This window comes from Phodopus roborovskii, unplaced genomic scaffold, assembly GCF_943737965.1.
Source record: "Phodopus roborovskii unplaced genomic scaffold, PHOROB, whole genome shotgun sequence".
In the NCBI taxonomy this organism is placed as follows: Eukaryota; Metazoa; Chordata; class Mammalia; order Rodentia; family Cricetidae; genus Phodopus; species Phodopus roborovskii.
In genome coordinates, this window is record NW_026125499.1 from 75,611 (window position 1) to 92,995 (window position 17,385).

At 51.6% G+C, this 17,385-nt stretch overlaps 1 protein-coding gene across 1 annotated transcript; it reads left to right on the top strand.

Moving 5' to 3' along the window:
- The first annotated feature begins 2,297 nt into the window (after positions 1 to 2,297).
- LOC127215886 (solute carrier family 35 member E4-like) lies at positions 2,298 to 8,573 on the top strand. Its single transcript, XM_051176357.1, is given in 3 exon segments — positions 2,298 to 3,304; positions 7,640 to 7,758; positions 7,761 to 8,573. Coding segments are annotated over 3 exon segments (1,053 nt in total). The 5' UTR covers positions 2,298 to 2,685; the 3' UTR covers positions 8,076 to 8,573.
- The last annotated feature ends 8,812 nt before the right edge of the window (positions 8,574 to 17,385 follow it).

The window sequence follows — 17,385 nt, forward strand, 5'->3', positions numbered from 1 at the left end:
TTTCATCAGGACCTCCCCTCCCAAATAACTACACAGAGACTTCTTATTGTGAAAGCTTGGCTTTTAGCTTCAGGCTTGTTTCCAACTAGATCTTATAACGTAACTAACATATATATGTATGTATGCATATATGTATATACATATATATGGGGTTTTTGTTTATTTATTTTGTTTTTCTTTTTTGTTTTGTTTTGTTTTTGTTTTTTTTGAGACAGGGTTTCTCTGTGGCTTTGGAAGCTGTCCTGGAACTAGCTCTTGTAGACCCCAGGCTGGCCTTGAACTCACAGAGATCCGCCTGCCTCTGCCTCCCGAGTGCTGGGATTAAAGGCATGTGCCACCACTGCCCAGCAAACCCATTTTTTTAAATCTACATTCTGCCTTGAGGCTCTTTACTTTTCCTCGGTACTGCATGCCAGATTCGCTGTGATTCTGCTGGCAAAATCTGTGGGCCTTTACTCTTCCTCCTCCCCCTCTCTGCCTGGAAGCCCCACCTAGTCTCTCCTGGCCAGCTATTGGCCATTGAGCTTTTTATTAAACCAATCAGAAGGTGCCTTAGGCAGAGACACATCTTTACAGTGTATAAAAAGACTATTCCACAACAATAAACAGAAAATTTAAATTGGAAGTAATACTTTTTAAATGAAAAAACACTTAGTGGATAATGGATTAAAAATCCCAGAGGAATGTAGCTCGCAGGAAGCCCAGATTCCTCCTCTTCAAAAATGTGTGTGTGTGTGTGTGTGTGTGTGTGTGTGACTCAGTTTCCCTAACCCTGGAGAAACGAAATGTCCCCAGATGTTGGTCCTCTGCCTAGAAGTCCTCCTGTTTTTCAACTTGGGCTACTCAGCAGCGATCTACGGGCTCCAAAGGGTATTAGAATCATCAGAGACAGGTGTGACAATGTAGATTCCTGGTTTATCCAGGACATAGGTCTAATTCAGGTCTCCAGTGGAAATTTTCACCTTTGATGGTTGTGAAGGGATTTGGAACACGAACGGCCATGTGAGGTTATGACCACCAGAGGGTGCTGCGGGCCGAGCTACACAGTTTTGATTTGAGATGTTGTTCTAGGCCGGTTGTCATCCTGATTAGTCAGATGACAGACAGGTGATATCTGTCCAGGTGGGTGGGAGCTTCCCCAGAAATCCAATGCCTGAAAAGAAGCTAAGTTCCTGGATGGGGCTTGATTCTTGATCGCCTGGAGCAAGCTGGGCTTGGAAGAGGCCTCTGGGATGAGCTGCTTACCCTATCCTGAATTCAGAGAACATCTATTTTTTGGATGGGGAATCCAAGAACCATCCAGGAGCACAGTCTTAGTGGCAGCTGATTTGTCACCTCAGAGTGCTCAGGGAGCAGCACACGGGGTCAGCTAGCCCGAGCTGGATGCCAGCCCGCGGTACCCTGCTTCTCGCAGCTGTGGTTAGCCCTGGTGATTCATTTCCCCTTCTGCTGGTCCAAGAGGGGGCGCCGCCCTGGTCTGGCAGGGGAGAAAAGATTTGGAGGGGAATAGAGTGGGAAACAAGATGAGGCAGTCTTAAGGGACCACATGGCCCAGCTCTGATCAGAAGACATTTGTGGTTTAGGATCAGGTGGTTCTTCAAATGCCCTTCCTCCTCCTCCTCCTCCTCGTTTTTCGAGACAAGGTTTCTCTGTAGCTTTGGAGGCTGCTTGGAACTCAGTAGACCAGGCTGGCTTCGAACTCACACAGATACACCTGTCTCTGCCTCCCCAGTGCTGGGATTAAAGGCGTGTGCCACCACCGCCTGGCCAACGCCCTGCTTCTTGATCACTGCTTTGGGACATCTCTGCAGGATACCCCAGGGATCCCAAAGCCGGATAGTGGACTTTAAGGGAAGCTCTTCTTGGTGCTGGAGACAGCCTGGATTCTGGCTGGTAGCCGGTAAGGCCAATACTTCCAACTAAGGGACTTAGCCCGCAGCTGCGCAAACCGAGCCAAAAGGCGCAAAGGCTGTGGGAGGGGCTAGACGTCCTCGAGGCTCCGGGGCGGGGCCTCGTGGGGCGGGGCCCGGGTTGAGCCCAACTTTCCGGGTGGAGCGCAGCTTCTGTAGCCGCGGAGAGGGCGGGGTCGGGAGAGCGGAGCGGCGAGAGCGCGCTGGGCCGGACTAGAGCCCCGCGCTCGACGCTTCCAGATTCACCGCCGGAGCGGAGCCGCAGCCAGAGCAGCCGAGCAGCAGCAGCCAGGCCGAGCTCGCAGATCCGCACCTGTCCACCTCTATTCCCCGCGCTGTCGGAGGCGAAGGGGACTGGGAGAGACAGCTGCAACCTTCGCTCCCACGCTCGGAACGCTATCACCCCTGCCCTGTCTGCTCACCGCCTGAGCACCAAATACGCAGGAGGTCTGGATTAGTGTCCCCACCCTGACGGTCTGGGGACCAAAGAGGAAAAAAGCCAAGAGGATTCCGTGTAAAAGCATGGCGTGAGCATGGGGGCGTGGAGGAGAGTGAAGATTTCCCCTGGAGGTACCAGGGTTTACGAGGCCTGGGTGAGTACCAGGCAGTCCAGCATCCCAGCAGCCACGACCTCCCTTCTTCCCTGAGGAAGCTAGAATAATCGGGTGGCTCGGGTGTAGCACTTAAAGCGGTGCCCTCTCTTGTCTGAGGAATCAGGATCTGACCCAGCAAGTCCGTGGAAAGCCTGCCTTCTGCCCCGGTCTTTCTGGTGCGGATGTGCCGCTGCCCACTGGAGCGCCATGAAGGCAGGATGACCTCAGCCGAAGCAGCGGCTGTGGCTGGAAGTGCCCAGGAGCATGGCCGCCTCAAGTGGCCTCCTGACAACTCTCAGGTCCTTGGGCAGCCTGCTCGAGCCAGAGTGGTTGTGGCAGCCCTGGTGTGGCTGTTGGCAGGAGCCAGCATGTCAAGCCTCAACAAGTGGATCTTCACAGTGCATGGCTTCGGAAGGCCCCTATTACTCTCAGCACTACACATGCTGGCAGCTGCCCTGGCATGCCACTGGGGGGCCCGGCGGCACATGCCCCGCAGCATCCAAGGCAGAGTGCTCCTGCTCAGCCTCACCTTTGGCACCTCCATGGCCTGCGGCAACGTGGGCCTGAGCACTGTACCCTTGGACCTAGCACAACTGGCCACCACCACCACGCCATTGTTCACACTGGCCTTGTCTGCACTGCTGCTTGGACGAAGACATCATCCGCTGCAGTTTGCTGCCATGGGCCCACTCTGCCTGGGAGCTGCATGCAGCCTTGCTGGAGAGCTCCGGGCACCCTCAGCTGGCTGTGGCTTCTTGATAGTAGCCACTTGTCTCCGAGGCTTCAAGTCCGTTCAACAGAGTGAGTGCCTGGTCTCTGTCTGAGGGGGTGGGGTGTATGGCTAGGATATTTCTGTGAAGGGACCTTCTTGGACAGATAAGGCTCAGAGAAGTCAGGGAGTGCAGGCTTCAGCCTAAAGCCTTAGAGACATAGTTAATATGCACAGGCCTTTAATCCTAGCACTCGGTAGCAGAGGCAGGTGGATCTCTGAGTTCCAGGCAGCCTGGTCTACAGAGTGAGTTCCAGGACAGCCAAGGCTACACAGAGAAACCCTGTTGGTGAAGTGTTCTATACTTGAGAAGCCTTTGTCCCACTAGATCTCATATGGCCTCTCCCTGAGTCAGTCAGGTACTTTATTATCCCCAGGTGACAGATGTACTGTCCCAGCCTGGGCCTTGGGCCAGTGAACAGCAGAGGCAATGTTTGAACAGACTCCAGGCTGCCCAAGCTATGAGTCCTAAGATTATGAACCCAGAAGGCCAGAAGAGAATGAGGGAAGAAAAGGGAAAGCAGTCAGGAATGGTTTATCTAAGCCAGGGAAGCGATTACGAGGAGCTATGGAGTGACAGGCCTGATGCTGTGTGTTGTTGCCATTTCCACGTCATCCTCACGTTACCACATTACAGGTGATAGCACTGATAAGAGTTTTATGGTGGGGCAGGGGCTGTCTTGCTGTTTAGTTCAGGCTGGACTTGAACTTGTGATCCTCCTGTCTAAGCCTCCCTACTGCTACCAAAGAGGTTTATGATTGGCTCCCAAGAACTCCCAAGTCTGGTCTGTGTGACTGGGCGCTGCTGGCTCTGTTGGGAGTGGGCAGCAGGACTCAGAGCAGAAGTAGGTATGATTCCCCGCCCAGTTCCAGTATGCCTAGAGTGGAGGCTGACTTCCTGTCTGGGCAGTTGAGGGGCATTTGAGTCATAGCCCTACCCTCCCTCCACCTTAATGCAGGGAAGAAGTAGGAGAGTCGAGGGTGGGAAGTGAGGGGTTCCCAGGGATGATGATGACCTATGGTTGAAGCGGCTTGCAGCTGAGGAGTGGTGAAGTGAGGACTTCCCCCTGCCTGGCATCATCGACTGGGACCCAAAGGTCCTGTCCCCATCTTCCCCGGCCACAGGCAGGGTGAAAGCCCAGTCTATTTTAGCCCTCAGGTTACATGAGCTGAGGCCTGAGCTGGGACTTGAGTTGGCTCAGGGAAACCCGACCCTGTAGGGCCTTCTTGAGCAGGGACACCAAGCAGAGAAGGCTCCAGCTTCCAGGCCCACACTGCACCTGCCAGAGCCAAGTACTCACATACTGGGCTCTGGGCAGCTCCTGTCTGTAGGAGGGCTTGCAACTAGCCAGGCATCACAGAAATCAGGCGTGTTATTGACATCCAGCCACTCTTGGCTTGTGCCAGCTTCCTTCTTCCCTCTCAAGACTCAGCTTCTTACACTGAGTGTGTTGGGTACCCTCTGCTTTGCCAGCTGTGGGGTAGTCACAGCTATTCACCCATCTGCTTCCCAATCCAACAGGCTTTGGGACATCTCTGTGTCCTCAGCACCTGGCCTGGGGCCTGGCATAGGGAACAAATTCAAATGTCTTTAATTGATGGTTTTGATATCTGTTGACATCAGGTTGGTAAACTGATTAGGCTGTATGGATTGCTAAAGAGGCTGCTTAGGAAGCCAGAAGTTCTAACACAAGTGGGAGCCTCGCTGAGATGAGGGAGTACATCAAGGGTTTGGAATGGATCTTTTAAAGAGGAAGTTCCTTTTTGCTGGAGGCTCTTGGGCCAGATTCAGACTAGAGTGTGCATACTTTATGATCGTGCTAGCTCCTTCCCTAGAGCAGGGGGTAGGAGTCCAGAAGGAGGACTCAGGCAGATACGGCCAGCCTCTTCTGTCCTGCATCGGCCAGCTGTAGCCTTGGGGCTATGTGGAGTGGAGCAATGCCACCCTCATACCCAGAGAGGCAAGGGAGTGAGAGGCCTCTCTGTGCCGAGTCTGTTGTCATCTGTCCACCCATGTTTCAGAGCCTCATTTGGTCCTCATCCAAGGTGGGCCGCGCAGGTGTGGTGTGGGCTGGACAAGGCTGCTGAGGGAGCTGTGCAGCCACAATGATGGCAACAGAGCAGAAAGGGACATCCTGGGCTGGGATACAGGCAGAGCCCCGTTCATCATCGGGAGAGCTTGGGGGTCCGCTTGGGTGCTGAGGATGTACACTGAGTGTTCTTCCCCATGCTATCCACAAGGAGTCGGAGACAGAGAGGTGACTGTCACACATCCAGGGAAGGGACAAAGTGAGGGTAGGCCAGGAGGCAAGGGTTTATGAATATGTCACTGCTGTCTCTGCAGGAAAGTGTGTCCAGATGCTGACTTGAAAGTGCCTTTGAAGTGGGCGTGCAGGTGTATGTGCAATCCCAGAACCCTGGGAAGATCATGAGCTCAAAGCCAACTGGGGCTGCAAAGTCAGACTCTGTCTATAAGCAGAAAAATAAAATACCCTTTCAGCCTGGCATGGTGGGGCACGCCTGTAATCCCATCACTTTACAAAGTGAGGTAGGAGTGTCACACAGCTAGGCTAGTATAGGCCAACCTGGGATCTGCAGAGTGTTCTGGGTCAGCATGACTACACAGAGAGCCCTTGTCTCAGGGCCCGTGTTAGTGGGTGAAAGCATTTGCTACACAGAGCACCTGAGTTTGATGTTTAGAACCCACAGTGGAAGGGAAGAACCAACTCCAGAAAGTTGTCCTGTGGCCTCCACATATTCCACACATACACCTACATACACCAAATCGCACACATGTGATGATATACATATCTCACCCCCCCCACACACACACAAAGAACCTAAATGAAATGCCTTGGGTGGGGGGGGCTGGGACTGTGTAGTTCAGCGATAGAGAGTTTTCTTAGTTAGGGGAGGTCCTGGGCTGGACCCTGAGCACCAGACAGAAACAGAGCAATGATGTGCATGGTCTGGCAAGGGTGGGTTACAGAGGAGTCAGCACTAACATCTGGGGAGTTAGTCACTGCTGCCATGGGCATCACTGCCCTTTCATGGGCCTGGGGGGGGCAGGGGCAGGTTGGGCAGGATGCAGGGCAGGTGCATTAACTACCCCTGAGGGTGAAACCCACCTGAAACCAGACTCTTCCTGTATTGGTGTCTTTAAGGCTCAGGCCTCGCATAGCTCCTCAGGTACTAACTTAGGAGCGAATGAGCAGGAGGCATTCTGATTATCTGTTCACTTCTAGAAATGCTTGAGCTGGAGACTGTTGCCTAGAGGACCAAGCCCAAACAGCAGAATGAACTGAGAGGAATAAATACCATTTCCTGTTCTAAGCATGGGCTGTGAGTAAGCAGTGTGTGTCAGGAAACTGCGATCCCGGGGCCCAGGAGGACACCGGTACCACTTGTCTCTCCTCTCCTAAGACTTGGGCACACGCTGCCATTTCTCCCAGACCATATTGGCCTTTGATGGTCGCAGTGATAGGACGCAGGCACATACAGCCACATTTGTGCAGGCAGCAGGATCCCTTTCTTTGCTTGAAAACGTAAAAGGTTTTCCTTTCATTCCGGGTTCATCTTGACAAGCCCCACTGTTGGTAGTTTCTTGTTTGCTATGTTTTGTTTAGACTATACACAGACATGGTGGTGCACACCTGTAATCCCAGCATTTGCAAGTGGTGGGTGACAACACCAACACCGTGTCAGGACAAAAGAATACAAGGCAAGCCCCAGCTACAAGGAGAGCTCATGGCCGGCCTTGGCTGCATGAAATCTTGTCTTAAAAAAAAGAAAACAAAAAGCAGTCAAACACCCTGATTTGAAGTCATAAACAGTGAGTGGCTGCCAAGAGCCAACAATGACTGCCTTGTTGGTCCTTTGTCACTGGTGGTCATAGTGAATGGGGTAATGCCTGTCTCACTGTTTTGACTCAAACCTATTTTCCTTCCCCCTCCCCCTCCCCCTCCTCACACTCTCCTTCCCTCATTCCCCAGCTCCTTCACCCTTTGGTTATATCTGGTAAGTGGTAGAGCTGAGCTGGGTCCTCTCTGCTCAGTCCCTGCTTCCTGGCTGGAGCTGTAGGGATGTTTTGTTTGTTTACATTTCTGAGCATTCACCACATTAAGGCTTTTGTACATGTTACCTTTGTGAAATGTTTCCTGTAAGAGAGGAGTGGGCACAGGCCACAAGCCCAGCTGACCTAAGTCCTCCTCACTTGAAAGTGGTACTTTATAACAGGAGCCACTAACCCCGCTCAGAGTCAGGCTTGGCTTCCAGGAGCTGCTCATGAGGATGGATGGGGCTGTACAGGGCTGGCTCAGTGGGCACTGCCTTATCCCAGGTGATGACAGTCACTCTCTTGGTTACAGGTGCTCTGCTGCAGGAAGAGAGGCTGGATGCGGTGACTCTGCTCTATGCCACCTCTCTGCCCAGCTTCTGCCTGCTGGCAGGCGCTGCGCTGGTGATGGAGGCTGGAGCGGCCCCCACCCCTGGCTCCCACCGACTCCTCGCCTCTGGGCCTGTGTGCTGCTCAGCTGCTGCTTGTCTGTGGTCTACAACCTGGCCAGCTTTTCCTTGCTGGCCCTCACATCCGCCCTCACCGTCCACGTACTGGGCAACCTCACAGTGGTGGGCAATCTCGTCCTGTCCAGGCTCCTGTTCGGCAGCCACCTCAGCGCTCTCAGCTATGTGGGCATCGCTCTTACCCTTTCAGGAATGTTTCTTTACCACAACTGCGAGTTTGTGGCCTCCTGGGCTACCCGTCGGGGGCTGTGGCACAGGGACCAGCCTGGCAAAGGTCTTTGAGAGCTGGTGGAGGGCATGAGCCATACCTGGACAGCCCTAGCCTGAATCTAACCATGGACAGTGGCCATGAGGAAAGTGGAGAGGTGCTATGTCCGCCAGGCCAGGGAAAGGAAAGGAGGTGGCTTCTGGAAGGGCTGTCTGAGAGGCCAGGGACCTTCAGAGAGACCCATCCCGTCCGTCCCTGCTGGCCTCACCTGTTACAGCAAGGCCTGCCACTGGATGGTGGGTCCAAGTCTGGCATGTGTGCCTGTCAAATGGTTCATTATGGTTAATGTCAAGGGCAACAGTGAGAATTGCTGGGCAAACTTAGAAAATCTCAGTGTGTTAGGATGAAGATGATGCTCAGCGGCTGCGCAATCTTTCCTCCAGTTGGGGGAGGCCGTGAGGAGCACCAGAGGGTAGTCTGTGCCAGCTTCAGGCAGCTACTTCGGCCTCGCTCCGGTGCCGCCTCCCCTGGGTTTGGATCTTCCATCCTTAAATAAACTATTTTTGCTTGGACATCTGTGTCATTCCTTGGGGCTACAGTCAAGGGAACATAGAGTGGCTGGTTGGCTGCCACGTGGTTCTCCCGGGCTCCCTGACCCTGTGTTGGCTTCCAGCCTAACACTGTTCTCTACAAGACCCTCTACTGGCTAGGCTACCATCAGGCAGCTTCAGGGTGGCGGTAGTGGCCCCGCCCTGCCATACCCACCCATGCCATCTTCCAGGTACTCTTCTCTTGGAGAGATCTCCCTAAAACACACATGCGCTGGAGTTCCGCTCTGCTCTGAGGACAGGGCTTTCTGCTGTATGCCACACGTCCCCTTATTCTGTGTCCTTGCCAGACTCCCCTGTTTATCAGGGGCTGAGTCTAGGTTGTAGGCAAATGGGATCAGTCAGAAGAGCAACTTCATGGGGGAGCGGGCACCAAGGAAGCACTCAGGCTAACCGAGGGCCCTAGCGAGCAGGCCTTTCATGCAGTGGACTGAGGGAGAGATCCCTACTTTAGAGCGAGCCCAGAGCTCCCCAATTGGCTGGGCCCAACTTTGTCTGCTCCCCTCCCCACCCCAGCCTTCGGTGATAACAGCTAAGTCTCTGTACCTATTAAAATGGATAAAAACTTAGCCTGGGGCACAAAGGCCTGGGACCTAAACCTGCTATGCTAGGTCAACCTAACTGCTCTCTCTGTTTAGTTTGAGATAGGGTTTTATGTAGCCTAGGTGGGCTTCAAAGCCCCTATGTAGCTAAGGGTGACTTTAGACTCCTGATCCTCCAGCCTCTACCTCCAGAGAGCTAGGATTCCAGCCACGTTCATCACAACACTCAGGTTTATGTGGTACTGGGGTTTCAAGCGTGCCAGGCAAGCATCATCCTGCCAGCTAGCTAGCTCCTCCCCTCCCCTTTCTGAGCATCAGTCAATGATGCTCAGGGTTGTAATGGTCCCTGTAGGGAGGATTTGAATGAGGAGCCCAGGGGCAAGGAAGGAGAGGTGACCAGATGACTGTCATTATTTCCGGTGGCTACTCACACACCCTGCTCCCCACCACGGCCGCAGATCCACCTGGAAATTGGTTCCTTTAGAGTGAGGATAGTTAGAGCAGGTGGGGACTGGGATCAAGAGAGTAACTACATATTCGTTCACACTCCCGTCCAGACCATGTGGAGGAGGGTAGCCTGAGCCTGGGTTTTCTAGCCTCAGCCTCCACCCAGGCTGGCCTTACAGAGGGCCTTGCTGACTCACTGCCACCCACCTCTCCATGACTCAGAGCTGCCATTTGCTTGGTCTGTCCCACCCTTACGAAGCTCACCCATCTCTGGATTCCACTTTCAGGCTTGGCTGGGCAGGACAGAAGAGATGCTTTGGCTGGGGAGAGCCTCCTTGGTGACACTTGTCGTATTGGAGGGACTCCATACCACTCTAGGAGCATCCTTGCCTGGCCCTCACCCAGGCTCTTCGGCCTCAGGAGATGGGGGGACAGGATAGGGGTGAGTTAGATGGATCTGTGCTTGACTTAGGTGCTGGCCTGTCACCAGTCACTGAATTGATGTCCCCAAGGCCCTCCAATCAGTTTCCAGCAGGAGCAGAGACCAACAGCGAGCAGAAAGCCAGGGTCTATGTACTACATCTTTCTACTCACAGCAGGATGCTAGGCTAGTCTTGCCTGGCCCTACAGTGTCACTGCCAGTGAAGATCACAGGATCCAGGCAGTGGTGCCTTTAATCTCAGCACTCGGGAGGCAGAGACAGGCGGATCTTTGTGAGTTCAAGGCCAGCTTAGTCTACAGAGCTAGTTCCAGGACAGGCTCCAAAGCAATACAGAGAAACCCTGTCTCCAAAAAAGAAAAAGGAAGAAAGAAAGGAAGGAAGGAAGGAAGGAAGGAAGGAAGGAAGGAAGGAAGGAAGGAAGCACAGGCTAACCAGTAGGAAGAGCCCCTTTGCCAGGTCACATTCCTTTGGGACTGTAGCCTTAGACAAGTGGTCCCACCTCTCTGAGGTTTCATGATCTTTGTATCCAGCCACTGCTGGTTTGCCCAGGATAACAAATGTTGTCTTCCTGGATAAGATCCTCTCCACCCCCACTCCCCTACCCCCAGTGCCACAGCAAGTCTGAAGCCCCAGCTGAATGTGACCATTCCACGTGGGGCCCTGATCACTCAGTCACACTCCATCTGAGAGCTAGCTCAGCCTTTCTCCTCTTCCTCACTAGACTTGCCACCCAGACCCCTGCCTCCAGCATGGGGATAGGATGTGCCAGCCAGCAGATGTAACAGCCAGATGCATTGCAAGGCCACCAGGGATGACGGAAACAGCTCTATACTGGCCATGTTCTTTTTATGAGAGCGTTTCATGTGATTTCTATCTTAACTGAACCCTTATCACACATTTGGCCTTAACTTCTGTGGTCTGAAGTACAACAGAAAACAGCACAAATAACTTTTTTTCCTTTTCACAATGTCACAGACTTGTCCTTACAAATCTTGACCTTAGCAATTAAGAGTTCGATGCCTTTCTTAGTAAGGCAATGGCATTCACCTTTTCACTTAGAGTAAGCACTTCCTTTTGGCAGGCCAGGTGGTGGCAGCACACACCTTTATTCCAGCACTGGGGAGGCAGAGGCAGGTGGGCAGTTCGAGGCCAGGCTGGTCTACAGAGCAAGTTCCAGGACAGCCAAGAACAGATAAGGCTACACAGAGGAAACCCTGCCTCAAAACAAACAAACAAAGCTTCCTTTTGGCATATCCAAAATGCAAACTTCACTCTGCTATTCTTGTGCTTGGGAGCTATTACTAAGTAAAGTAACAGTTACCTACACACAGCCATGGTGACACCACATGTGATAACCATACTAAGATACCAACTGCCAGGCTTTAATCCCAGCACTAGACAGGTGAATCTCTGTGAGTTCAAGACCAGCCTGGTCTACAGACTGAGTTCCAGGGCAGCAAGGGCTGTTACACAGAGAAACTCTGTCTCAAAACAAACAAAAACAAACAAACAAAAAACAAAAACAAAAACAAAAACAAAACCAACCAAACAGCTACAAAAACACAACAACAACAAAAAACAAAACAAAACCAAAAGACACCAACTGTGTGACTGATGGGGCAGACCCTACTGTGAAGACAATGCCATGACTTGGGTGGGCAGTAGGAGGACAGGTGTGATATCAAATTGCTATTCAGAATGGTGCACAATTTAAAGTGCAGAGGGTTATTTCTGGAATGTACCACTTGATATTTTCAGACTGTAGTTGACAGTTGCATTAGTCACCTTATCTGTTGCTAACACCCTGACAAAAGCAATACTGAAGGAAGAAAGGGTTCCTTCAGTTCAGAGTTTGAGGTTACAGTCTCTCAAGTCAGGCAAGTCAAATGTAGGAGCCTGAAGCAACTGGTTCCCTCACATCCAACAGCAAGAGTCAGGGAGCGGTGGACCCCTGTGCTCTGGTCGGTTCCCCCCCCTTTTGAAAACAGCCCAGGGCCTTACTCAGGTGCCGCTCACATTGGACAGAGCTTCCCACCTCAGCTAGCCCATCCAAGATACAGGCAAGCCCAGAGGCTCCTGGGTAATGGTAGGTCTTCCTAGGGTGACAATTGAGACCACCCTTCACAAAGATCAGTAACAGAAATGGTGGAGTTAAAGTGGAGACAGCCGTGTGCTATTTGAACTACTGAGGAGTCCTAGAGTCAGAACTGGGTTTGAGTCCTGGCTCTGGCACGCTGCGGCCTTCAGTCCCCGTGCCTCTCTGTTTGCTGTAAATGGGGCAGTGAAACTGAACTCTGCAGCTCTCAGAAGCTGCCTGGGAAACGCTTAGCCCAAGTGTCCTGAGTCACTGTCACAGACTCTCCAGAGTTTCCTTCCTTCCCCAGGAATTTGGCCTTCTCTCCACCCCTCCTCTGTGGCCACCTGCACACTGACAAACCTCAGTGCATGCTCCTGCTGGACAGAAAATGGTGTGGTTCTGGCCTTTAGGCTTCTGGCCAGGTCTTAGGGGAAGCCAGGAAGCTGAAGCTGTGCTGGGCATCCTGCCATTGTGGACTCCAGGCAAAGCCTTGTCTCAGCCTTAGGTACCAAGGTTCCCCTCCCATCCTGCTCTGGTACCCGTGGGTTGTCATTCTAGAAAGCCAGGGCAAACAAAGACTCCTTTTTTCAGTGCTAGGGACTGAACAAGGGTTGTGCATGTTAGGTAAGCTCTCTCCCTCTAGTCCTAGAAGGAGATTGGGGATATGGTTCCATCGGTAGAATGCACATAATACTCGGTCCAATCTGCTAGTACCATGGTGGCTCACATCTGTAAGTTGAGCACTCAGGAGGTTCAGAAATTTAGACATCTTTAGCTACACTAATAAAGATGGGCTACATGGGAACGAAACCCTAAATCAAACCAACAGTAAGAACAAAACAAAGCAAGGACTCTTCTTGCTGTGTTCTTCCTGTCCCTGCCTGGTCCCATGCATCCTTCCATCCTCCTTGCCCCGCCCCCACACCTCCAGCCTCTTGCCCTACTGAGCCATCTTGCCAGCCTGTCCACTTCTTTGCTGAGTAATTAGACCTCCAGTGCACTTTAAGCTTAGGTGAAGGAAACACTGGAGGAATTGATCCAGAAGGCCCAGGGCCAGATGACAATGGAGAAAGAGCCAGGAGCAGAGCAGAGCAAAGGAGTAGACTTTAAAAATTCTGGAGGTTTGTGTGGTGGCACACACCTTTATTCCCAGCCCTCGGGAGGCAGAGGCCGGTGATCTCGGATTATGAGGCCAGCCTGGTCTATAGAAGACCTCTATAGAGGTCTAGGACAGCTAGGACTACACAGAGAAACCCTGAACCCTGTTTTGAAACAAGAAAAACAATCTCTGGAAGTTTACTATTTTGAATTAGCTTTTGAACTAGGCCTCAATAGGCCAGATTACAAACCAGAAGTGCTGGAGTTCCAACGACAAACTGAAACTAAGTTGTTATTCAGTAGAAATCCAGGAGGAAAGGACAGCCCAGGTTCCCAAACAGGCAACTGTGACTGGCACCACAATGAGGTTGCCTGGGCTTTTAATCCTTTAATCCAGTAACCTGACTTGTCCCTCTGCCTGGCAGGCGGCACACATCAGTAATCAGCACTCTGAAGGGTCAAGAGAATTGCTAGTCCTGGGCTACACCGCGCGAGCATGCGCGCGCGCGCACACACACACTCTCTCACCTTCTTACTCCTCTAGCGCGCACACACACACACACACTCACCTTACTCCTCTAGCGCACACACACACACACACACACTCACCTTACTCCTCTAGCACACACACACACACACACACACTCACCTTACTCCCCTAGCACACACACACACACACTCACACACACACACACTCACCTTACTCCTCTAGCACACACACACACACACACACACTCACCTTACTCCCCTAGCGCACACACACACACACACACACACTCACCTTACTCCCCTAGCGCACACACACACTCACACTCACCTTACTCCCCTAGCGCACACACACACACACACACACTCACCTTACTCCCCTAGCGCACACACACACACACACACACACACTCACCTTACTCCCCCTAGCGCCACACACACACACACACACACACACTCACCTTACTCCCCCTAGCGCACACACACACACACACACACTCACCTTACTCCCCTAGCGCACCACACACACACACACACACACACACACTCACCTTACTCCCCTAGCGCACACACACACACACACACACTCACCTTACTCCCCTAGCGCGCACACACACACACACACACACTCACCTTACTCCCCTAGCGCCACACACACACACACACACACACACTCACACACACTCACCTTACTCCCCTAGCGCCACACACACACACACACACACACACACTCACCTTACTCCCCTAGCGCACACACACACACACACACACACACACACACTCACCTTACTCCCCTAGCGCACACACACACACACTCACCTTACTCCCCTAGCACACACACACACACACACACACACACTCACCTTACTCCTCTAGCACACACACACACACACACGCACACCCTCCCTTCTTACTCCTCTAGCACACACACACACACACACACGCACACTCACCTTACTCCTCTAGCGCACACACACACACACACACACTCACCTTACTCCTCTAGCGCACACACACACACACACACACACACACACACGCACACCCTCCCTTCTTACTCCCCTAGCCCCCGACACATAAACTTTGAAACAAGCAGCTCTTGTGGCTTTAATAACCTATTTCAAGGTTTTGTCCTCAAATATACCTCTCTGCGTTTGTCACTCATTTCCTATTAACTTCAAAAATTATTCTGCTCATTTAAACACGTCCTCTACTTTACACAACCAAGTCTGGCCCTTTTCTAGAAACATTGTGTCTTACACTTACAATCACAGGGCTTGAGAGGCTTAGGCAGGATTGTTATGTGTTTGAATCTGAGGCCAACCTAGGCTACACAGTAAGTAAATCTCACATCAGCCTGGGCTACACATTTGAGAACCTGTCTCAAAACACCAAAAGAAAGTCTAAAGGGAGGTATCTGGAGGTCTCTTTCCTACTGACACAGGTTTTAACATTCAACCTAGGAGGTGGGGCTTAAAGAAGCGCACCCAGAGGGTTGTCTACCCAGGCTGTGTCCAGAGAAAAGCCCAGCAGCTGAGCCTGAGGGCAAGGACACTCGGTCCAACCATCTTTTCAGGAACCCCTCAAAACCTTCCTTGCCTCTGTTAACCACTAGTCTAAGCAGGCGCCTTTACAGACAGAACCCAAATTACTTCCAAAGTGCTCTTCCAATCATTTTCAGCTAATTCTGTATGAGGCTAGCTGAGGCGTCCCTGTCTTCCATCTTTACATATATGCTCCCTGACCCTTAGCTCAGCAGCCCCCAAATGTGTCTACCCTTTCCTCCTTCAATTGTGAAGTCCAACTGAGCATATTCAGGAATGGGCCAGCTCCTGAACATTATGTTCAGGACTCCCTGAATATAATCTCCATGGCTGCTTTGTTGAGTGTCAGGAGTGTTAGTGTAGAAACACTCGTCTCCCATTGGCAGCCTGTGGAGTTCCCTCAGTTTTAGGGATCTCCATTCAAGCAGAGCTGGATTTTAGACTTCCCAGTAGAAAAGAACTTCAGCAAGAGCCAGTCTGAGGCAGAGTCAGAGTTTATTTAAAAGCACAAACATTTTAAGCACAAGGGTTCGGAAGAAGAGGAAGGGATGAAAGTCAACATCCTGAGAGTATGTGTCTGGGTGTCTCAGTCAGTGTCTTTACAGCAGCCATCTACACTGTTTCTGTTGGTTTTGGACTTGAGCCTAATGTGGTCTTGGCTAGTTTCTATGTATTGGATAGGGTCACATTAAGGTAAAGCCCTAGACCAAAGGTTTGCGTGGGAAGTTAAGACATTTTTATTGTTTTTAAAAAAGGGGGAAAAGGGGTTGGTTTTCTTTTTGAGACTCCCAGAAAATATCCAGGAAAGGAGTAAGGTCACACTTGAAGGTCTTATAGGTTTAGACTTTAAGCACGATTCACTGTTATTTTAAAACAAGGCAACGTTGGCACACGCCTTTAATCCTAGCACTCAGGAGACAAAGGCGGATCTCTGAGTTCGAGGCCAACCCCCCCCCCCCCAAAAAAAGTACCTCCTAGCTGGCAACCTTTAAACAAATAATTGTGGTAGGATTCTGTAGGAAGCATCAATAGTCTGTTCCTTTCCATATCCCCATAATGGAAAGACTGTAAGAGCTGGAGAATGAGGGAGAGACATGCTGGCTGCTGGACTGAGTCACATGGCTGTTGTAACATTAACTCATAGCACCATTGTTACCTATGTAAGATCAAGCCCCCACCCCTGTGGAGGAGTTATCTATGGGCAATTGATGGCTACAAAGGGAGGGAGGGTCACTCTCCTGCAGCACACCCTACTGGATGATCCCACACCCAGGAGCATATGGGCAACACTAACTGGTTTCAGCGTTATTAATAACAACAAAAAGGAGGACAAGATATTGGGAGGGAGGAGGAACTGGAGAGGTACTGATGGATGGGGATGATCAACCCAGGTCCTCTGCAAGAGCAATAAATGCTCATAATCACTGAGCCATCTCTCTACCCCCAGATTTTTTTTTTTTTAATGACTAAAGATTCAAATAAAGTTCCTTTTTTGTTTGTTTGTTTTTTGTTTTGTTTTGGAGACAGGGTTTCTCTGTTTAGCTTTGGAGCCTGTCCTAGAACTCAGTATGTAGACCAGGCTGGCTTAGAACACACAGAGATCCGCCTGCCTCTGCCTCCCAGGTGCTGAGATTAAAGGCGTGCGCCACAGAAAATTTTTGTACTTCTGCATGAGAATTGCATGGTAGGGGTTTGGCCACACCTGCCTGCTCCTGTGTGTGTGTGTGTGTGTGTGTGTGTGTGTGTGTGTGTGTGTTGAGATTAGCCCTCCCTCCGCTGCTTCATACCAAACTCCTGGGCAGTCCCTTTGTGAAAATGGGGCACAGGTAGGTTGCAGAGTGTGGTGGTTGGTTTAAATGTTATTTTGCCCTAAATCAGAATCACCTGTAGGGATCCACACCTGGAGAATTGTCCTGGTTGCCTACAATGGATGTGGAAAGACCGGCCCAAGGTGTGGGCGGCACCTTCTGGAAGCAGCTCCCTCAAGGAGGGCATGGCGGCCAGGAAGACCTGTCACCTGAGTACTGGGCAGCCCCACCAGCAGCCGAGTTGATTGACCCTGTTGGTGCTGCCTCCTTGCAGACATCAGAACCAGCGTGTCCAGGCTCTCTGGGAACTCTCCAGATTTTGGGGGGCCACG